Below are 20583 nucleotides of genomic sequence, written 5' to 3'. Positions count from 1 at the left end.
GGCAGGTTAAGAGAAATCTTTCGCAAGGGATGCAAAGAAAAACAGCAAGGAGTTCTTTACTTATGTAAACTCTAGAAGGAAGGGGATGAATCAGATTGGTCCACTTGATATCGATGGTTCAACTGTTGATGATCCTGCTCAGGTAGCTAACAAACTAAATGAATATTTTGCATCGACATTCACACATGAGGAGTTATTCAGCGAGGGGAATGCCACAGATGAAGTAAACACTGGCAGTGAGCTAGATGATCTTGTAATAATTGAGAGTAAAGTGGAGAAGAAATTGTTGAAGATAAATACAAGAAAGGCACCTGGGGTGGATGGGATCTATCCAGTTATATTAATGGAGGCAGCAAAGGAAGTAAGCAATCCATTAGCCATAATTATGAGAGCTTCCTTGGACTCAGGGGAGGGACCCACAGACTGGAGATGTGCAAATGTAACCCCAATTCACAAAGGAGGATCAAAGGCTGACACAAGTAATTATTTTGGCTGTGAGTTTAACTTCTGTTCCAGGAAAATTAATGGAAGCACTGGTTAAAGAAGCACTGCAGGATCATCTTGACAAGAATTCAGTTATAGCTCAGACACAGCATGGTTTTGTTAAGGGAAGGTCTTGCCTAACCAATTTGATTGGATACTATGATGTAATCACAAAAGAACTGGATGCAGGGAATAACTTTGATATTATATATTTGGATCTTAGAAAGGCTTTTGATACTGTTGCACACGGAAGACTGCTGCACAAATTGGAGCAGTGTGGCATTGGTGGCAAATTGTTGCTATGGATAAAGGGATGGTTGGGTGGCAGAAGACAGAGAGTGGTAATTAATGGACACTGCTCATCGTGGACTAATGTTATTAGTGGAGTCCCTCAGGGATCAGTATTGGGTCCATTATTGTTTTCTGTATTTATAAATGATATTGATGATGGTATATCAAGCTTAATGTCCAAGTTTGCAGACGAGACAAAGGTTGGCAGGGTTGTTAAGGACGCTACTGACGCTATGCTGCTGCAACCGGATCTGGAAAGGTTGAGCAGATGGGCTAAGATTTGGCAAATGAAGTTTAACATTGACAAATGTAAAGTACTACACATGGGAAACAGCAACCCCAGAGCAACGTATCAACTGTGTGGTACTACACTGACAGTGGTAGAGAATGAAAAGGACCTGGGGGTAATTGTGCAGGCAGATATGAAGTTCTCTGACAGTGCAGACAGGCTGCAAGAGTAGCTCATGGTGTCTTATCAATGATATACAGGAATTTTTCTAGCAGGGATAGGGAGGTGATTATTCCCTTGTATAAGGCAATGGTCAGGCCCCACCTTGAGTACTGTATACAGGTCTGGAGGCCTCATTTCAAGAAGGATGTAGAGCTGCTGGAACGAGTACAGAGAAGGGCAACAAGGTTAGTGAACGGAACGAGGGGTTGCTCTTATGAAGAAAAGCTTAAGTTTTGCAAATTACAGTGTCTGGAGACTAGGCACCGGCGAGGTGATCTGATAGAGGTGTACAAAGCCTTGAATGGGTTGGGCATGCTCAATGCTGATGATATAATGCCTCTTGCTCAGAATAATTACCTGAGAGGGTATAAATTCAAATTGAGGAAAGACAGATGTAGGATAGATGTGCGGAAATTTGCCTTTAGCCAGCGGGTAGTTGGATGGTGGAACAGACTTCCATCCTGTGTTGTAGCCTAAATAAATTTAAGGCTCAGCTGGACAGGTATTTCGAACGAACGGAGGGGTGAAGTGGAAGGGGTTTTTTTTTTTTTTTTTTTTGGCTGATGCTGCATAAGCTTGCTTTCTTGCATCATATGCCTCTCTACTAATGCTAATAACGAGCATCAAGGGACCGACAAAATTTCCTCGTTATAACTGTTACTCGCTTTATCAGTGATAGCACAGATGGGAACAATGAACACTATATCAGTGATGAGTTAAATCTACCTCCTATTTTTTTTAAATTCTCAATAACTTGATAAAAAGATAGATTCAAAAAACAAAAGAAATATTAGAGAGAAAAAAATAATATAAGTATATTTTTTACATATTATTTGTAAAAATATGCTTGTATAAACTACAATACACTTAATATTAAACACAATTTATTTGTTTGTAATTTTAAAACCATACACTTAATACTGAACACAATTTATTTCTCTGTAATTAAAAACAATACTATTTAATAATAAACATGATTTCAATTAGTCTTTATTTATGAATCTTAAAATTGATGTTTGTTTTAAATATTTCACTTTGATATTTCTTAAGTTTCCCCTTAAAACAGTCAACGCATTAAAAGTCTCATTACTTGCCTCAGTTCCTTCAAAAAAATTGACTAACGTGCCAATGTACCTTTAGCTTGTAAAATTGTCGGCACTCATTTTGATTCACTTTCAATTGTCAACATATCATCATCACAATCGTCTTTATCATCATCTTTGTTGAGCACAGCATCTATAATGTCACCCTCTGTAGGAAGACCACTAGTTAATAAGTTGTCATCGACTCGTACAAATTCATCGATGTTATCTTAGCAAACCATTCGGATAATGGCAAGTTGTTTTCTTCGTTTCCACCTTCTTCATCTACAAGTGAAATTTCATTTGAATTTAATTTCGATTTCTTGAAGCAATTCGACATGGTTGTCAAAGTAACACTGTTCCACACATCATTCAATAAATTTATAGCATCCAATATCGATATAGACTCAGTAAGTTTCCGTTCTTTTTGACTGATCAGATGTCTTTTACCAAATCCTTTCAAACTCTTGATTACACCTATGTCCACTGGTTGTAAAATTGATGTCACACTGGGAGGCAGAAACACTAACTTAATGTTGGACAAATTTTGAATCTGGGGGCATACAGGACAGTTATCAACTAACAATAAAATATTTTTCTTCTTTTTGAATAGCTCCTTATTCCAATCATTTACATATTGCCAAAAAATATCCAAAGTCATCCAAGCTTTCTTGTTTGCAGTGTAATCCACAGGAAGTTTCCTTCCGTTTTTTAAACACCGAGGTTTTAACAATTTTCTGATAACAAACAGTTTTCTTTTATCAGTTCTTGTCATATTTGTGCATACGACCGTCAAGCGAGCCTTTGATTTTTTCCACCAACACATTTTTCCCCTTTGAATTTAAATGTATTGTCAGGTGTCAAACAATAAAAAGTGATCTGCATACAAAGTTCTTAGAATCCCGAAATGCATACGTCCCTAGAAGTCTTGAAATGCATATAACGTTCCTAGAAGTCCCATTTCCAAAATTCTTAGATGTCCCAAAATAAATTTATGGTTCAGTGAATACAAGACAATCTGTAAATAGGGTAATGCGACAAGCGCAAAGCCAATGCACTATTGTATAGCCCCCGTCCCTGGAGGACAAAGTCATAAACTGGCCACATCCGATGGAGGTGGTCATAAAGCTAAGTCACCCTTTTCATTTTCGTCTATTCCAAGAATTGGGTTTTTCCGACTACCCGAGCAATTAAGAATGTTTGTATAGTTACTAAAATTTGTTCGGTATATCTGTGTAGTATGCTCGTTATAACAGTGAGCAATTGTATGGGAATATGCATAAATTAAAATCATTATGGCTTTTTGCTCATTACAGCTGTAATCTCGTCATTTCCATGCTCATTATAACTAAGTTTGATTGCAAGTATTCAGTTATTCAAGATTTGTTAAGTTCTGTTCACATAACTACATATGTAATAAAATTACAAGTTTTCATTTCAAGAAGAGTTACCTACCTCACCCTTTTTCATTAATTGCACAGATGGATTGGTGTCTACTACCACAACTAAAAGACTCCCCTCACCTGAAAAATAAAAAAAAAAAATCTGTAAACAGATTGATGGAAATTTATTTGTACTTCTAACTAGCAAAAAACTAATGTAAAATAATGATTTTTATGATTAAAAACAACTGATGGGCCATTGGCCAAGTGGTTATAATGCAAGTACAGAGTTATATACACTACATATTCATATCCAAAAAATATGGCAATATTCTTGTCTCTATCTTATAAATTCCTCTGACCATGTGTAACCATCTCAGGGTGCAAATTTCTGAATACCAATAAAAAAGTTTTCACTGCAGATGTAATTAGTATTAACCAGATGATGCAAAAAGAATATGCTTTTTTTTTTGTATACCAAAAAAACCACTACATAGGTGTTTCCTCTCTCTCTATTTGCCAATCTAACATTTTTTGGACCCTCTGAAGAAACCTGATGACCTTATTGCTGTTGTTTTGGTTTTGTAGCACATCACCATCTTTAGGCTCCATTATGCCACTGTACTGTCTATAAAATAGCACAACAGTCACTACACAGAAAAAGTACAATAGCTCTATTGTACTACATCTGTACCCTTGTGCCCAAAAACTCCAATACTACATCTGTAGAGTAGTCTATAGACTACACAACAGAGCTCACATGGGCTGTGAGGGCTGAAAAACTACTCCCATCTACCTGAGACTAGCTAAATACAGCCACAGTTCAAGAGGTCTTTAACAATAACTTCTTTCTCCAATGAGATTCAAACCCAGACCTCTCCAAATGCATGAAAAGTGGTAAAACCACTATACTATTACTGAGGGCAAGCTGAATGTCTTTTTTTTTTTTTTTTAAGTATAGCCTCCGTACCTAGATAAATATAGTTTTGATAAATCACTGAGATGATGTCATGGGTCCTCCTTGCTGGCTGCACTACACTGCATGTATGCTTCACTCATAACCCCCAAATCCTTTTCTTCCTCTACTATTTTTAATTCAATTCCTCCAAGTGTACAAATTTTTATGCAATTATTTCCCAAATGTAAAACGTATTTTTCAACATAAAAACATAGATGCCACTTATGTGACCATCCGTGAAGCCCATTCCAGTTGTCCTATAGAACCACTGCTTGGCACCGTGAACACCCACACTCCTGATCATCACATATATATATTTTTGTGTCATGCACTGTATCCCTACACTAATGCCATTTAAGGATATTAGAAACAGGAGCAGTCATCCCATTAATGATCTCTGGGAAATCCTACCATATACTGAAGATTAATTATAACTTTGTCTCTTGACATGTAGCCAACCTTTAATGAATTTAAGTATCTAATCTTTGATCCCAGTATGTTCCAGTTTATCAATGTCTCATGTAAGACTGAGTCAGCTGCTTCACTACAGTCCAGACAATACATGAGTAAAAGTTAATTCCTGCATCCAACTCATGAATGATACTGTTACAATGATGAACTATATACAGTAGCATAACTATGCCAATGCAGTGCAATGGGGCCCACAACCAAAAGGGGGCCGACTTCCCTCCTGCCCAAAATTTAATTGAGTAAAAATGTAAGTTTATTAGTTCTGTTTATGATAAAATTTACTATGTCTATGAACAATAATTTTTTTTCATAGCTGCTGCTTCCAGAGCAATTTTTAAAGATTTGTTTTTAAGGATTTTTTTATTTTTACCAAAACAAATATTTTCAGGGGATATTAGTGTGGGTCTCCCTGAAAAGCTTTGCATTAGGGCTCACTTTTTCTAGCTATGACACTGACTATATACATTATATATATATAAATGAAGAATGTTTTACTACAATGGAAAAGGAAAACAAAACAGATTTTTATTGATACTTATATCAAATACAAACATAATATCTACACTCAATTGTTAGCAGGTGGCATTTCAGGATTCTTTCTGAATCCTCTCATCAAACAGGGATAAGGAGGTGATTATCCCCTTGTATAAGGCAATGGTCAGGCCACACCTTGAGTACTGTATACAGGTGTGGAGGCCTCAATTTAAGAAAGATGTAGAGCTGTTGGAACGAGTACAGAGAAGGGCAACAAGATTAGTGAATGGAACAAAGGGGTGCTCTTACGAAGAAAGGCTTACGTTTTGCAAATTACAGTGTCTGGAGACTTGGCACCAACGAGGTGATCTGATAGAGGTGTATAAAGTCTTGAATAGTTTGAGCGTGCTCAATGCTAATGGAATTTTTCCTCTTGCTCAGGATAATCACCTGAGAGGGCATAAATTCAAATTGAGGAAAGACAGTTGTAGTACAGATGTGCGGAAGTTTGCCTTTAGCCAGCGGGTGGTTGATTGTTGGAACAAACGTCCATCTGCCGTTGTAGAAGTTGATAGCTTAGATTCAAGGCAGAAATTGACAAACATCTGAAGCGAGGAAATGGGTGAAATAAGGGTTGTTTTTTTTTTGGCTGATTCTATATAAGCTTGCATCATGTGCCCTTGCTAATGCTAAACCAAAAGGGGGACTAGGGGTTAAAAAGGGAAATGAAATTTTAACCCACAGACCCCTTTTGATCTGATAACAGGATTCAGAAAGAATCCTGAAACATTACCAGCTAACAACTGAGTGTAAATATTAAACTTCTATTTGATATAAGTATCAATATAAATCGATTTTGTTTTCCTGTTCCGTGTCTTTATTTATTTAAATTTATTTACATGTAAAATATATAATTCACCTTAATGGATAGAGACCACATATTGTCATTTCCTAACCAATGTCATAATGATTTTCAGGTTAATTAAACAAGTGCTTCCCTTTACAAAACAATGCTATTCCCCTTAGAATACTATTTCTAACTAAATAATCCTACCATAACCCTTTTTTACAATGTACTTGAAATGGTTCTGAGATCATGTCAATGTCTCCCTCTAGAGACAGCACTAAGATAATACTTGATTTTGCAAAGCCGAATGCAAAATGAATACATTGGTCAGTAATCAGAACTGATCAAGGCTGAGTAACACAGTATGTGCAGGGGTTCCTGCACTTGTTGGCACAAAGAAAGTAAAATTATTGTATATTTCTATACATGTTCAGTGTCATTTCTAATAATCATAATAAATAAAAAAAAATGAAAGTAATCAAATTAGTATGCCATAGATAAAATACCTAGTCTATATCTGACATTAGTATTTCTATAGTACTGCTTCCAACAGTAACCAATATCTCTGGGACAGTAGCCTGTGGTATAATACTAGAACACAATAAAACCTATTTTCCAAAGGAAATGCCACCCTTTCCTCATATTCTGGTGTTCAACCTTTCACTGATCATGCAGTGTGCAATTTTGTTTTTATGAAATAAAATCATAACCTTTTATATAACTTTACCCATCAAATTTCCCTAAATGATGATGCAGCATTTTCCTATTCATTTCAGTCTGCTAGAGTTACAAGAAGTTAACAATTCAGCATCTAACAGATGCCAGGTCACATGATCTTTTGTGGAATTAGCTGGAGCAAATAATACATCTCCACCAATAGCATTTTATAATTTTGTTCTTTTTACCCATTGTGTATATTTATTTTTCTGAAAATTGTTTTATTTGGGGGAGAGGGGGGGGTTAGCTGGACAAAAAGCTGAATAATTAGGAGAAGGAGGGGTATAACAAAAGAATAAAAAATTCATAATTACAAGAAAGTTAAAACATCGAAAATAATAATTAATAACAACCAGTTTCAATTCAACAAAAAAGATTAAAAAATTTTAATACAAATAAATATATAAAAACGGTGTCTAACAGATACCAAAATGGTATCTGCATTCCAATTAAAGGGTAAGATCTACTTCGGGGCCGTGTCAGATAACCAGGGTTAAACTGGCATGTTTTAGTCACATCTGAATCGCATATCATGTGATGATTTTTAATAATCAATGAACTAAATTTGCTGTTGGTCCCGGTTCGGTCAAGTGAGTCACCCGACCCTGCAGGTATGATAATACGCATTCCCCAAAAAGAAAATTATATTATTTTGATTATTAATTATCAGACAATCTTGTTTGTGTCTGCAGAACGACTGCTACAACCAGGCTTACCTTCCGACATTTTCAGTTAAAAAAATCTACTAAAAATAACAGTGATCTCAGGTAGTCAAGAAATCCACTTGGCGCTACACATATTTACGAATACGCAATTATTCAATACAATTTTCATTCATTCAGTTAAATTTGTTGGACAGCTAATGACTATTTGTTCTTAAACCACAGATGAATAGGAATTTGATTAGGTTAGATTCCTAACTAATCTGTGTGGCTGGGTCATAAAATTAAAATCCATGATTTCCATATATGCTCCAGAAATATCACAATTCCAACCTGTGACGGAAAACTGATATCACAGTGACAACGTCCGACACGTGACACTTTTACAGTACTCTACTGTACACTGTTCGAACTAACTTATACAGTATAGTATTATAGACCAGGTATCCCCCAAACATTTTTAGAAAGGAGAGTCACATAGGAATATTCTAGGTAATAGATGGGCCTGGTCCAAAAAGTTGTCTCCCATTTTATAAGATGTATTATATTAAGTAGTCAACTGAACCTATATATATATATATATATATATATATATGTGATCCCTAACTTTAAACAACATGATTAAATTTAAATAAATTTTTCAGTAATAATAATTATTATTATTATTGCTAATAATTTACAAAGCACAATCATTCAAGTTTTTTCTTAATTGACAGAAAAGTAGATAAATATTATTATTATTATTCCATATGGTGCAAGAAAGCCTGAGGCTTATGCTGCACCAGCCGAAAAAATTCCTGAGTTGCCCTGAAAAATACAGAGAGAGAGAGAGAGAGAGAGAGAGAGAGAGAGAGAGAGAGAGAGAGAGAGAGAGAAGTAGAGAGGAATTGCCAAGAAAGAGAAAAATGATGATATCCAGCTCAGGACCCTGGGTGTGCCAAGCGCACACTCACCAGATGTGAGCCCCTGGGAGTAATATGATGAATTATTCGCAACTTACAAGTATTAATAAGAGCAGCCTACTTGCTTTTTACTTCTTATATGTTCAAAAAAACCCCAGGGACTCACATCTGGTGAGTATGGGCTTGGCACACCCAGGGTCCTGAGCTGGATATCATCAATCATTATTCTTCTCTTTCTTGGTGATTCCTCTCTCTCTCTCTCTCTCTCTCTCTCTCTCTCTCTCTCTCTCTCTCTCTCTCTCTCTCTCTCTCTCTCTCAGGGTAACCCGAAATTCCAGGGCTCACATCTGGTGAGTATGGGCTTGGCACACCCAGGGTCCTGAGCTGTATATCATCATTCTTCTCTTTCTTGGTGATTCCTTTCTACTTCTCTCTCTCTCTCTCTCTCTCTCTCTCTCTCTCTCTCTCTCTCTCTCTCTCTCTCTCTCTCTCTCTCTAACTCGGGAATTTTTTTTTTTTTTTTTTTTTTTTGGCTGGTGCAGCATAAGCCTCAGGCTTCCTTGCACCATATAGCTATAATAATAATAATAATAATAATTTTTTTTTCAAGTTCAAAAAAATCTCAGGAGCTTTTTACTTCTTAAATGTTCAAAAAACACCAGGGGCTCACATCTGGTGAGTATGGGCTTGCCGCACCCAGGGTCCTGAGCTGGATGTCATCATTCTTTGGTGATTCCTTTCTCTCTCTCTCTCTCTCTCTGGTCAGTGCAGCATAAGCCTCAGGCTTCCTTGCATCATATGGCTAATAATAATAATAATAATAATAATAATAATAATAATATTGGCTGTTAATCTTGAGCGTTTGTTTTTCGTCCTCGAAAATATTCGAGTATCGGATCTGGTCAGCGGGCTAGTTTGGGAACCTCTGTTTTGGATGATGAAACTAAGTTTTCAACTTAAAATTAATAATTATACTCGGGCTAGAATGAATGCTGTCAACTTCAGAATCTTCATTATCACCACCATTTTTTGCCAAAGGCAGGTGCGAACATACACCCCGACCACTTCAACTTCATATTTCGAAGTTCACAATACTGAACACAAATTGCAATAAATTGTGTAAAATCCGACATATTTTGAAAAGAAAATAAACAAACAAACAAACAAAACAATATTTTACAATCTGGAAATATTAAGAAAGCAATCCGGCACTCGTATCAGCTCTCATGATGTGTTTAATTAGCGGTACTTGTAAAAAAGGGGTGACGTTTCTCTCTTTATATGATCTTTATAGGGATCCCTTGTCCTTTCGTCAGTTTTTGCGATCAGCAGGATTTAAACTGCAATGATAATGCAATAGTCTTAATTCTTACAGAAGAACCTACTTGTCTTTGCGATGGGTTTCCTGGTATTGCACTACTTTCAGGGAGATGGTCTCGCCAAAAGTTTAATTACTATTTATTTAAAAGATGTGATTGCTATGACAGCCTATTTCAGGACTAACTAGTCCCTTATCAGATAACAGATGGTCTGTAATGCAGAAAAAAACAGTTATAAAGTTATTCGATGTGAGGTGTCATGTAGCATACGAAATCCGAGTTTTCCAAATCGTAATATAATTAAACTGTCTGTTTTGTCTGGGTGTTGCCACTAGTCCATCTGTCCCTCATTACTATCTGGTGAGGGACTAGTAAGTCCTGAAACGACTGTCATAGCAGCCTCATAATTTAAACCAATAGTAAAACTTTTGGTGGGCCATCAGTTTGAAATTAGTGCAATACAAGGAAAAATCTTTACAAAGGCAAGTTTATTCTGCTGAATAAACTTGGGTTTGTAAAGAATTAAAGCCATTGCATTATCTATATATTTTTAATCCTGCAGGCTGTGAAAAAAAAAAAAAAAAAAAGATGAAAGGACAGTTACTCCTGCAAGCATTTAGTAATTTCTCTGAGGACATATATCTTTAGTTAAATTATGAATTTGAATTTCTCGTTTTTAAAGCTATCTCTTATTCATCAAACTTAGTAACTTAAAGTAAACTGTCCTTGCAAATTACAGCTATATCAGTTAGGCAACTTAAAGCAACTGTTCTTGCAAATTACAGCTATGTCAGTTAGTGATACGTTGCGTGAACTGGTGAGCAATTTAACGTCACTTTGCAGTAGATGAGAGCAAGAGAGAAAATGTCCAGTATGGCTGCACTTGAAGAGCACGTGAAGCACCTGGAAAAAGGTATGTTTGATGAAATCTATGGATAATATCTCCCATAAACAGCGACTTACTGACGTGCACAAACAATAGATTAAATTCCACATAGCCAAGGTTTTTTCCTGCCATTATAACTTGACATACAGTTCGTCAGGTGCGTGACTGAAGCAGAAGAAAAACAGAACTCAACTAATGCTTTGAAATGGAAGACCTAGTGAACGAACGTGAGCCACTTGTCCGTTTCCCTCAGCAATAGTTATAATGCTGCAATAGTTATTTTCAAAAATGAAAATAAGCTATCTTTCTTATTTATTTTTTATTATTTTTTCTTATGTCTGGTAATTGCGTGTGTTCTATGGTCGATTTGTCTGTTTGCTGGACGAAAAACCCAGTTTCTGGGGAAAGAACCTTGCTATCTATGCCTGAGACCGACTAACTCAGCCTATTATGTACGCTAGAGAAATTGACTGAATTTCTCCAAATACATTAATAAAATCAATGTGCCCTGGAGGGTAGTACGTTCGGTAGGATCGCCATCATCCCCATTCCAGATGGAAAAGATCTGAGTTTGAATCCCGTCGATTACGTGAAAAATTTTTATGGGCTTTTTCCATAATGTGGCTGAGTCGGTCTCAGGCGAACGAAGCATGATTTTTTTTCTCCCGTAAACTCTGGTTTTTCGTCTAGCAAACAGAAAACTGACCTCACAACACAAGCAATTTACAGACAATATATAATATCTGTGTAGATACGTCATAGTTTACCTATATGTGGAACGACTTCGCAACTGTGATGGCATGGTAGCATTATCAGGGTACCTGCCCGCCCACCGATGATAAAGCTAACTAGCTTCGAAACGGCTGTCTGGGTGGTGGTACACAGTGAGAATAAATAACAGTAGTCTCCTTATTTATTCGAAGTAGTGCGATAAGTGTTTGCCTTTTTATTTACATAATTGTTATTTTATATTGTACTTGCCAGCCGGATGGGTAAAGTGCCTGCCTGGCAACTCAAAGGTAGCAGGTTCGAATCCCACCTCGGGCTTGGATCAAAGTACTACAAAAACCTTGGGAGGTGCATTATAGCCACAGAAGCCGATGAGCCAACGACTACCAAAAAAAATATATTGTACTTAATACGTAGTATTATAGTTACGCTGGTTATTTTTATTTAAATTTAGATAAAGAGTATTTGTGGATTACTACTTAATATACGTAAGACCGTTATTTCGTTGGAATCTTGCAGACATTGTTTTTGTATATAGCGGTAGGGAAATCAAATTTTTAATTGAGGTAACTAGGTAGCTCTAACGTATAATTATATAGCGTAATACGCTTCACTGTTTCTATTAGATAGCGTAGTATTGACATTTAATTTATTGATCTTATTAATTTAAAATATCATGCCCCAAACTAGAGCAGCAAAGCAACGGGCACAAAGTGGCAGGAGTGCTGTGAATCGAGGGAGAACTGAGGGGGCGATTCTCCAACGCATCACAGCCTAAAAAAATGTGCAACTTGTGAAATGTTGTTACCTTGTGAAATGTTGCTTGTTGTGTTGCTAGCAGGGAAAAGGAGGTGATTGTCCCTCTGTATAAGTCAATGGTCAGGCCACGCCTTGAGTACTGCGTACAGGTCTGGAGGCCCCATTTTAGGAAGGATGTAGATTTGCTTGAGCTTGTACAGATTGGTGAGGGGAATGAAGGAATCCTCTTACCAGGAGAGGCTTAAGTTCTGCAAATTGCAGCAGCTGGAGACTAGGCACCTGCGCGGTGATCTGATTGAGGTGTATAAGGCCTTGAATGGGTTGAGCACGCTGAATTCTGATGGGATCCTTCCACTTGTTCAGATTACGAACGTAAGGGTGCATAAATTCAAATTAAGAAAGGACAGATGTAGAATAGATGTGCAGAAATTTGCCTTTAGCCAGCGGGTGGTTAATTGCTGGAACAAACTTCCATATGTCGTTGTGGGAGTTGATAGGTTGAATAAATTTAAGGAGGAACTGGACAGGCATTTGGAGGGAATGGTGTGATTTTTTTTTTTTTTTTGGCTGATGCTGCATAAGCTCATACACTTGCTTTCTTGCATCGCATCACATCCCACTACTACTACTACTACTACGACTACCTGGTATCTCGTTGTGAAGGCAGCCACAATATGACATAAAATTAAACGATGCCTTTACACTACGTATGTAGTTAAATCTATGAGTAAACTATGGTGTATCTACACCAATATTATTTAGTTAATTTAAACTCATATCATATTATGCCTTGTGCATTTAATCTTCAAAGACAGTATATACATGGTAATAAGTCTTAGTCGCTCATGCTCCTAAAATCCTACTACAACAACAAAATCAATGTCATGTAAATCTTAATGAATAATTATAATCATTATAATTATTCATTAAGAGGAACAGTTAATTTTTTATGCTACAATGCAAAAGTATTTTTTTACTTTGAAGCTAATTCATTAATATTTTGTCTGATACTGTACACTGAAAGTAGGGAATTCATTGGATACTGGTTCCTGGGCAACGCGACGCTGTCACATCTCTCGCCAGTGGACGAACTCACCGTTTGGCAGGTATATAGGTACACTGCATTCACGTAGACGGCAATTTGATGTCAATATGGATGAAGGTTGTGAGCAAACCGACTTTGAAAGAAGGGTGACAGTGGGTGCCCGACGCATTGGTCACTCTATCGCGGAGGTGGTACAGAAATTGCACTATACCCGTTCGGCAGTATCAAGAATATATCGGGATTACGTGATTTCCGAAATAACATTTCACCGTGGACAGCACTGTGAGCAGAGAAAGGTGGTGGATGAACGTGGCCGTCGAGGTATCTCTAGCATTGTTTCAGGCAACCGGAGAGCGACAGTGGCACAAATCACCGCCAACTTCAAAGAGGGAGGTGCCAGAATCGTCTCCACCAAGACTATTAGGCGACCGTTAGCAACAATAGATTATGAGAGCCGCCGATCCACCAGAGTCTCATTGCTGACACCACGACACAGGAGTCTACGCCTCAACTGGGCGAAAGAACATCGTCACGGGACTTTGGATGATTGGAGACGGGTCTCCTGGTCCGATGAACCTGTTTCGTTACTTCGAGTAGACAGGAGGGTGCGTATCTGGCAGAAGCTGCACCCGTCATATCAACACCGAACTGTTCAGGCAGGTGGACGATCGGTAATGGTCTGGGGTTACGTGCACATCATTGCAGGCTGTCTGCATCCTTTCATGGTCATTGTGCACCCACAGGGTAATGGACTCTTCCAGCAGGACAATGCGCCTGCCCACAGAGCCGTGGTGACTAGAACATTGTTTGAAGAGCATTCCGCAGATTTTACCACCATGGAACAGACTTCCCATTTACCTAACATGAACCCTGTGGAGCATCTTTGCGATGCTGTGGAAGGGCCCGTTCGAGCTTTAGATCCTCCACCCAGGAATGCGGCGGAATTACGGACAGCAGTGCAGCATGCATGGTTGGAAATACCTGTGGAACGCTTTTGTGAACTAGTGGACTCAATGCCTCGCCATGTGTCTGCTCTTATCAGGGCGGAAGTTGGGCCCACCCGTTACTACGTAGTAACCCATGATTTCTGTCTACTGACTGTATTAGGCATGAATTTAAAATTGCCATTAAGTTACATGACAAGGTTTGCTGTGACTATGAGTGTGACCATGTTTAGCGTCATTTGTTAACATTTAACAAATTGAAATGTTTACATTTTAGCGACTAATACTATATTTTAGTCGATGTAAACGTTTACAGATGAAAAATTAGTTAAGTTGTTCGCATTAATATTTAAAATACTTATATGTGTACTTTAAGTATTAATATATATGCTTCTCCAAAACACAACCACTGGGTTTACTTCTCTAAAATCCGGAAAAATTTTAAAAGACGGCACTTCCAAATACTCGAAATTGCGAATATTTGGAAGTGCAAGTCATATATTAGGCCTCCCAAAAATTATTTCATGTGCCTGTGTGTGTTATACCCTTTAATTGCATATGTACCTCCCTCTCTCTCTCAGGGTAATTCAAAAATTTTTTTTGGCTGGTGCAGCATAAGCCTCAGGCTTCCTTGCATCGTATAGCTAATAATAATAATAATAATAATAATGTTCTCTCTTCTAATTGTCTGGACCAAAATCCATGACGTTCACGCCTGAGACCGACTAACTCAGCCACGGAGTGAAAAAAGACCATAGAATTTCCTCGCGTCATTGACGGGATTCGAACCTGGCCCTTTTACACTTGGTGTGAGAGGACGGTGAATAACCTGTGCTACATCGCTAATTCCCAAGGGTGCCAAAATTTTAAGCGTTTACTGTAATTTTAATATGATTAATGAATTGAATCAAGAGTAAGTATAAATGTGATATACATACTGTCGCCAACCAAATAAATATAAATAAATAATTATGTTAAAAAAATGTCTAGTTTAGTCATTTTTAAACAATTTAATCAATATTTGAACACGCAAAACTTTGTTCCAGACACGCGACAGTTGCACTGTGTACAAAATTGTCACGTGTATTCAAAACTTGGATCTGTCAGTAACCGTTTGCTGTAAATCAGGATATGAAGAAGTGATTTTAATATCTGAAACACGCAGGATGAAATGTACGTATTGGTAGGGCTGGATGTAACAATATGAAATTCAAGATGTTTCCTGACTGGTGGTTAGGCGGTTTTGGAGAAGCACTACTTTCAGGTTCGATTCAAGACATGAAAACTGGAAACAGCTTAAATAAACATATGGCCAATTCTGGACGGAGCTATGGTTTGAATTAGAAAAAAAAAAACTGGCTCTGGTGTTTCCAACAGTAAATAATGATAAAATAATAAATAAGTAAAGCAGACGCATACCAAGTAAAATGTTTATTCTTATTATTTTATTTTTATTATTATTTTACCATTGAAAACTTCGTAGCCGTTTTTTACATTTCAACTAGCCAAAACTCCTTTTCCCTTTCTGAATAGGGTGCATATTTACATGAACTTTTTTTTTTTTTTGTTTGTTTGTTTTTCTAGGTCATGAACCGATCTGAAAGTACACCCAGTGGCGTAACTAGGGTGAGATAGATGGGGAACGTGCCCTGGGAGCCAAATTTGGGGGCAGTCATTTTTATGGTTTTTTAAAGAACAGTTTTCAAGGGGCGTCATTTTTTTAGTTGTCCTGGGGTCCATCAACCCTAGTTACGCCTCTGAGTACTCCCCACATGTCACAAAACACCCTGGGAAAGCAGTTACAACGAACTTTACTGTGCGCAATTAAATGTTTCTCTTCCATAATGTTCTTTTCTGTTTAATTATGAATGTTTTAAAAATAATAATCATAAAATAAAAAAAAAAAACGAAATTTTAATGATTAATTATTTCTATAATTACATTTAGATTTTTGTAGTAGTCAATTTTCAACTAAAGAAAAAAAAAAAAAAAAGCCGCCCACGTTTTAAAGTGTAAACTATGAGATGTTATTCCAAGAGATTGTTTTAATAACTAATAACTGTTTTATTATTATTATTATTATTATTATTATTATTATTAATAGTCATATGATGCAAGGAAGCCTGAGGCTTATGCTGCACAAGGAAAAAAAAAAGTTCCTGATTTACCCTGTGAGAGAGAGAGAGAGAGAGTCAAAAGTAGAAGGAAATCACCAAGAAAGAGAAGAATGATGATATCCAGCTCAGGACCCTGGGTGTGCCAAGCGCATACTCACCAGATGTGAGCCCCTGGGGTTAATAACTAAACTGTGGTTTAATAACTAAACTAATAACTAAACAGAGTAGTACTAAACTGTAATATAAATACAAAATAACTAACACAAATTAGTTTTCGCTGCTTCAGTAATGAATGCACGAATTTTATGTTTATTATTTAGCCCGTAACCATGTGACTGGCTGATTAATTAAGTACGTCTCTCCGGCTACCGACTTACGTACGATCTTATCACAGAGTATCTTACTACTCTGTGGACCTTATGTTAATAGCATCACAAATTTAACATCTCTGTGGATGGCAAACGTTATTTTATTATTTACCATTTAATAGCATTTCTTCTGTCAGTAATACAAAGTTTTGTGAAATAAAAGACTGACATTTACAGAGTGAAAAGCAAACGTAAATATGGAGTACGATAACAAAATAGCCAACACCAAGGTGTTTCGTAAGATGTGGGTACGTCGGGGCAAAATGGACTTATTTTATTGAATAAAATAATTTTCTTATTCAAATTAATTTCCTATTCGCAACTTAACTAAAGCTTTTATTATTTAGTTTTAAACCACTCTATAGCGTTTTCAACACATGAATTTTATTTGCAGTGTTATTCAAAATAATTATTTACTGGGAATGACAATTGCAAAGGGCAAAATGCCAAATCGCTGTACCGAGTAGTCAAGCGCGGTGGTACAGAACACAGAATAGTATTAAAAAAAAATGTCCTTGTTTATACTCCGGCCCCACCACCAGGTCAAAGGTGTTTACAAAAAATCATCGATACAAATGTTAATCGTATTTAGCAGTCACCGGCTTGAACCCTGGTCCACTCAAAGAACCCGTACTACTGTACTCACGCTCTGACCACCGGCCACAGAGTACAGCAATAACCTACATAGCACTGATAATTGGTACCGAAACTGTTCTGTGTTATGTGAAACAGTGCTGATTGAGGTATAATTATAATGTGTTTTAATTGAATGGGTACCAGAGAAACTCTATAAATAAATTATAATAAATCAATAAGTAATTTGTGCTTGATAGCCAATTAAAAGGATTTGAAATAAAAATATATATAAAAAATAAATATAAAAAGATATACAAAAAATAAAAAAAATATATTAATGAAAATGTAACATCATGAGAGAGGAAAAAAAGCTTTATTGTTTATTTAGGTATTTCAATAATGAAGTCTGGTGAAGTCATCTCTTCTTTTTCTTTTTCTCCGCGTACAAGTCTTTGTAGCATTGAATCCCATCTTGTAAAATTTTCCGTATCTTGAGGGTATATTCAACATTCGAATCTCCATTCATAATCACCGCGCAGGTCAACCCCACAAAAAACTTTCTCCAATCCTTCTGTTGAAAATTCTTTTGGTGCCACTTCAGCATTATCCAGTTCAGAATTGTTTTCCTCTTCTTCATATGCAGTTTGCTCGTCAATTTCAAGGAGAGTTGCAATATCTAAGTCATTTGCATGCGAGTCAATGCAGTCGCATACATTGGCAGTGTCCAAGGTTTTGAATCCTAAGTCATTTTTGATCTTCACAATGTCTGGCAATTGTCTGAATTTGCGAATGGAATGGAACCAGTGGAATCATTTGCCAAATGGGACAAAACATGCGGCCAAACAGAACGCATGTTGTTGGCAGATTTTTAGCCAAGATGCAGATATATATTCGATCGTATTTAAAGGGATAAAAAATAAATTGGGAAATGAAAAGTTTGAAAAGCTATCATGTTGTCTCATCAGGATGGAATTAACAATATTGAACACTGTTCCATGTTGCCGCTGACTGCCTGAGGGGAGCTATTGGCACATGTGCGTGTGAGACAATAGAGTTGGCATCACAGCATATACACTAGTGTGCAAAATTTAAGGGACTAGTCAGGTTTTCACCTGTAGCTTCTCATAGGAGTGGCCTGGATATGGGGAAATATACCAAAGGAACTTCGTGAGGTACAGAAATGATGAAGGAAACAACACCGACACAACAACAGAAACAAAATGATACAGAGGGACTTTATTCAAAAATGGCAACAAAGCACTGGCTGCTATGATACAGATGCATCACTGCCAAAGATGGAACAGAGGAAAGAGGTGGTCCTCAGTAGGAGTATGGCTACTCCTAATGTCAATGCAGGCTTTGCATCACCTGTCCATACTTAGAACAATGTTGATAAGTTCTTGCGGTAACATCGTCCATTTCTCTGTCAGTACCATCTTCAGCCGTTGAACATTTTCTGGTGGGTGGGGACGTTTCGCTAGGCATCTCCCCAGAGCGTCCCATATGTGTTCGATGGGATTTAGATCAGTGGAACGGGCAGACAAATCCATATGAACAATGTCCTCACTTTCCAAAAGCATATCAACAGCTGTAGTGTGATGGGGTGTGGCATTATCATCCATAAACATGAACTCGTGGCCAATGGCACCTCGGAACAGACACACATGGGGAAGGATTACCTCAGTACAGCAGCGTGCACTGGTTACAGTACTGCCTACCAGTATCTGGAGTTGTGTACGTCCATCCAAGATAATGCCTCCCCAGACGAGAACACCTCGACCGCCATATCGATCCCTTTCAGTGATGTTTGTGGGGTGATACCTTGTGCCAACCTCTCGCTAGATTAGCTGACATCCAGAATCGCTGATGAGACAATCTATTTTTATCAGTAAAGAGTACCTTAACTAAAAATTTTGATTGTAACCTTTAGAAATAGTGGTCCTTAAGTTTTGCACACCAGTATATGTATGCATACCTAGGCTACGACAACGCAGCATATATGGAGAGTGTGTCTAAGCTATTGAATTAATTTTAATATGTATGGTAAATTTTCGACTTAAACTTAATTGAAAACTGTGTTATAGTGAAACCTGTGCTGTTTGAAGCCATGCTAAGCAAGGTATTGCTATATCTTACTTCTCTGTGCCACCGGCTACTTCAAGTCTTGAGTTGATCTTATACTTATGTAGTTGTCCGGTGTAAAAACATATTTTTTCTTTAATTGAAAGAGAAACCATTCGTTTACAACTTTGAATGGGAATAGCATTAGCTGACATGATTGACCCTCAGTAACCAGTAATCAAACTTTGTGTTTTATTTCGCTGTTGCCGCCAGTCGGTCTTTCAAAGTGGTGTATTGCGCCTCGCTGAAAACTATTATACATAAAATATTGAACATGTTATTAGTTTGTCAATGATAATTTTTATTTAAATTATCATCCATCACCTATGCAAATTAATTGTAAAAAGTGCAGTTTGACTATACTAAACTTCTCATAATGAAATGATTTATCATTGTAACTGTGACAGACGAGATTGGCCTCAAATTTAATGTGTTTTTGCAGTTTGCATGTATAATAACAAAACTTATTTGAACAAAATTATAAGAAATAAAATTAATTATGTAATGATCAACAACAGATTTTGTAATAGTGTATTAACAGCAAAACCATATCCAGGAGCAGATATTACATCAGGCCATAATTCAGCAGTAATAGTGCTGAGAACAAGGCTAAAAGCCTCCAAAAGGGCAGAAAAAAGAAGCCTTCAGATAGACAGAAGAAAGCTGAACAATGAGGAGGTAGCGCAGACATTAACAAAGTTCATAGAAACAGGTAGAAGTTTGGAATCAGAATAGAACTAGAGAAGTAAATGAAGGCAGTCCTGAAATTATGTGGGATAATGTGAAGACTGCCATTAAGATAGCAGAGAAAAACTTTTTGAAAAAGTGGAGACAGAAAAGAAACATGCCTGGATGACAGAGGAGATATTAGAGCTGATGGAAAAGAGAAGTTACAAAAACAGATATGAACAAAAATATAAGGAGATAAGTTTTAAAATTGAACAGAAGATCAAGGAAGCTGAGGACCAATGGCTGGAAGAAAGATGCCAAGAAATTGAG

At 37.1% G+C, this 20583-nt stretch overlaps 2 protein-coding genes across 2 annotated transcripts in view; one reads left to right on the top strand and one right to left on the bottom strand.

Annotated features, from left to right (window-relative positions):
* Tfb4 (transcription factor B4) overlaps positions 1–8146 on the bottom strand; it is a 108728-nt gene extending 100582 nt beyond the window's left edge. Inside the window, exons 1-2 of the mRNA XM_090384226.1 lie at positions 7873–8146; positions 3763–3830 (exon numbers count right to left, since the gene is read on the bottom strand). Coding sequence (XP_090240352.1) covers positions 3763–3830; positions 7873–7882 — 78 coding nt within the window. The 5' untranslated portion in view covers positions 7883–8146. The remainder of the gene's footprint in view (positions 1–3762; positions 3831–7872) is intronic.
* A 7334-nt stretch (positions 8147–15480) lies between these two features.
* Positions 15481–20583, top strand: part of LOC150091501 (uncharacterized) — a 97254-nt gene continuing 92151 nt past the window's right edge. The window contains exon 1 of the mRNA XM_090384214.1: positions 15481–15575. Coding sequence (XP_090240340.1) covers positions 15569–15575 — 7 coding nt within the window. The 5' untranslated portion in view covers positions 15481–15568. The remainder of the gene's footprint in view (positions 15576–20583) is intronic.

This window comes from Mastigoproctus giganteus, chromosome 1 (assembly GCF_048544385.1).
Source record: "Mastigoproctus giganteus isolate SK-2022 chromosome 1, ASM4854438v1, whole genome shotgun sequence".
In the NCBI taxonomy this organism is placed as follows: domain Eukaryota; kingdom Metazoa; phylum Arthropoda; class Arachnida; order Uropygi; family Thelyphonidae; genus Mastigoproctus; species Mastigoproctus giganteus.
The sequence above is the reverse complement of the archived record's forward strand: the minus strand, read 5'-3'. Positions and strand labels throughout refer to the sequence as shown.